The 2,616-nt window shown below is 62.5% G+C and overlaps 1 protein-coding gene across 1 annotated transcript, besides 1 other annotated feature; it reads left to right on the top strand.

Moving 5' to 3' along the window:
- Positions 1-189: 189 nt before the first annotated feature.
- Positions 190-2,277, top strand: Tco025E_05698 (putative pre-mRNA splicing factor; the record flags this gene model as incomplete). The annotated part of the gene is made up of 1 exon (XM_029372591.1): positions 190-2,277. The coding sequence occupies one exon, from the start codon at positions 190-192 to the stop codon at positions 2,275-2,277; it is 2,088 nt and encodes a 695-aa protein (XP_029227289.1).
- Positions 2,278-2,379: 102 nt separating this feature from the next.
- Positions 2,380-2,403: a microsatellite.
- Positions 2,404-2,616: the final 213 nt, after the last annotated feature.

Here is a 2,616-nt window from a genome sequence, read left to right on the forward strand (position 1 = left end):
GATGCGGCGGTTGCGGCAGTTGCCACCGCCGTGGATAAGGATGAGAGGGAGGAACGTGCTCGACAGCATGAATTGGTGTTGCGGAGGCGGCAGGAGAAGTTGGAGCGTGTGCAGGAGGCCAGGGAACGTTTGGCGGAGGAGAGCAGTCACGTTGAGGATTACGGAGCTAAGCGGCTGGCGCTGTTGACGATGCAACGCCAGCTGCCCATTTACCGCTGCAAGGAGGAGCTGCTTCGCTGCATCGGCGAGAACCCTGTATCGATCGTCATTGGTGAGACAGGCAGCGGGAAGACGACGCAGCTTGTACAGTACCTGCACCAACGCGGGTACGCCAGGAATGGCGGGATTATCGGCTGCACGCAGCCCAGGCGTCTGGCCGCCATTGGGGTGGCGCGCCGCGTGAGTGCGGAGATGGGCTGCGCCTTGGGCACACGCGTTGGGTACGCCATCCACCTTGACGACAACACGACCGACGAGACGGAAGTGAAGTTCATGACCGACGGGGTGCTGCTCCGCGAGGTGGTACGCGACCCCGACGTCGGCAGGTACAGCGTCATTGTCCTCGACGAGGCGCATGAGCGGTCGGTCAACACGGACGTCCTGCTCGGCGTGTTGCAGGCCGCCGTACGTCGCCGCTCCGACCTCAAGCTCGTCGTCACCTCCGCCACGATGGACATCCTGAAGTTCTCCAGGTTTTTCGGGAACGCCCCCTTCTACGAGATCCCTGGCCAGACCTACGAGGTCGACGTCCAGTACGCCGCGGCCCCGGTCGAGGACTACGTGGCCGAGGCGGTCTTCCGCGTCTGTCAGCTGCACGTACAAATGCCGCTGGAGGGAAAACACGATATTCTCGTCTTTATGACCGGCCGCGATGACGTGCTTGGGGCGTGTGAATTAATCCGACGGCGCCTGAGCGAGGTTGACCCGAAGTGGCTCGAGACACTGTTAGTGCTGCCGTGCCTCTCGGAAGCGGTGAGCGCAACGGCGAGTGGCGTCCTTGACGCCGCCCCGCCTGGAATGCGCAAGTGCGTCGTCGCCACCAACGTGGCCGAGACCTCACTGACCATCGACGGCGTCCGCTACGTTGTCGACTCTGGGTTTATGAAGACGAACGTGTTTCGGCCGAAGCTCGGGATGAACACGCTCCAGCGCTACCCTATCTCGCAGGCGCAGGCGAATCAACGCAAGGGTCGTGCCGGGCGAACAACGGAGGGGTTGTGCTTTCGCCTATACACAGAGGCCCAGTTTGCGCAGGAGATGCTCCCCAGCAGTGTGCCGGAGATACAGCGCAGCAGCATTGATAGTGTGGTGTTGCTGCTAAAGAGCATTGGCGTCGCGCGTCTGGTGGACTTTGACTTTATGGACCCTCCACCGGCAGCAAACATCTGCCGCAGCATGTGGCAGTTGTGGGTACTGGGGCTTCTCGACGACAGTGGCGCAATCACGGCTGGGGGACGACAGGCCTTGGAGTTTCCGCTGGCGCCGACGCTCGCGAAGGTGCTGGTGGAGAGCGCAGGAAAAGACTGCGGCGTTGAGGCGGTACGAGTTGTGGCGATGATCTCGGCGGACCCAAAGGAGCTCTTCGAGTTACCGAAGGACCGGGAGGAAGTGGCGCGCCAGCACCACGGCCGCTTCTACGTCAATGAATCGGACCACCTGACACTGCTCAACGTCCTCACGCACTTCGTCGAAAACGGCAACTCGCGTCAGTGGGCGAAGGACCACTTTCTGCACCTCCCCACACTTCTGCGTGCCTGTGAGACGCAGCGGCAACTGCTAGAGCGAATGCGGCAGCTGAAGCTTCCCGTCGTGTCGTGTGGTCCCAAGGGGCTGGACCGTGTGCGGCAGTGTATAGCAAGTGGATTCTGCCTGCAGTCCGCGCAGCGTTCCAGCACCAACTGGAGCGAGTACCGCCCGCTACTTAACTCCGGCGTTGTGTGTAGCGTTCATCCCTCCTCGGCGGTGTACGTGCGGGCCGAGATGCCAGTTTACGTTGTCTACCACGACCTGCTCCTCACCACGCGCGAGTACCTCGTGGTGGTGACGGCCGTTGAGCGTGACTGGCTTATTCAGGCCTCACGTGGGGTATTCTGCAGCAAAAGCCTAATGAGGGACACACACAAACCATCGACGACGCCCGTCACACCCAGCCTGCCGCACGCAGCGGTCCCCGCAGGCGGCGGAGCCACACAAGCGGGAAAGTTGGGGCCGTCGCCCCCGGGCTGTGTGCGCCCGAAGGGGACGCTGCTTCCTTCGAAACGACGGCGTAACATATAAATGAAGGCTCTTCCTTTTTTTGCTTTTTTTGTGGTGTTTGAGCTCTCGCGCAGCCTGTCGTGGTCACTTGCTTTTCGCTTCTGTGGCGCTGCACAGCGGGTGCCTCCCTCTCTCTTTCCCTCCCTCTCCGCTAGCGGCTTGGGCGTGCGTGTTTGTGCGTCGATACCGGCCGGCAGGCAGTGGTGGCGTGGGCAGCGCGTCGCCAGCATCCAACAGCAGCGGCGGCGGCGGCTCTGCACCGTCACGGCGGCCGCCGCATCCACCCCCGTCGCCTTCACGGAGGAGGCACGATGAATCTCCTTGGAAGCCTCTTCGGCCCCTCGCACGGGGACTGCCTGA

This window comes from Trypanosoma conorhini (assembly GCF_003719485.1).
Source record: "Trypanosoma conorhini strain 025E chromosome Unknown Tco_14.4_contig_00345, whole genome shotgun sequence".
NCBI lineage: Eukaryota > Euglenozoa > Kinetoplastea > Trypanosomatida > Trypanosomatidae > Trypanosoma > Trypanosoma conorhini.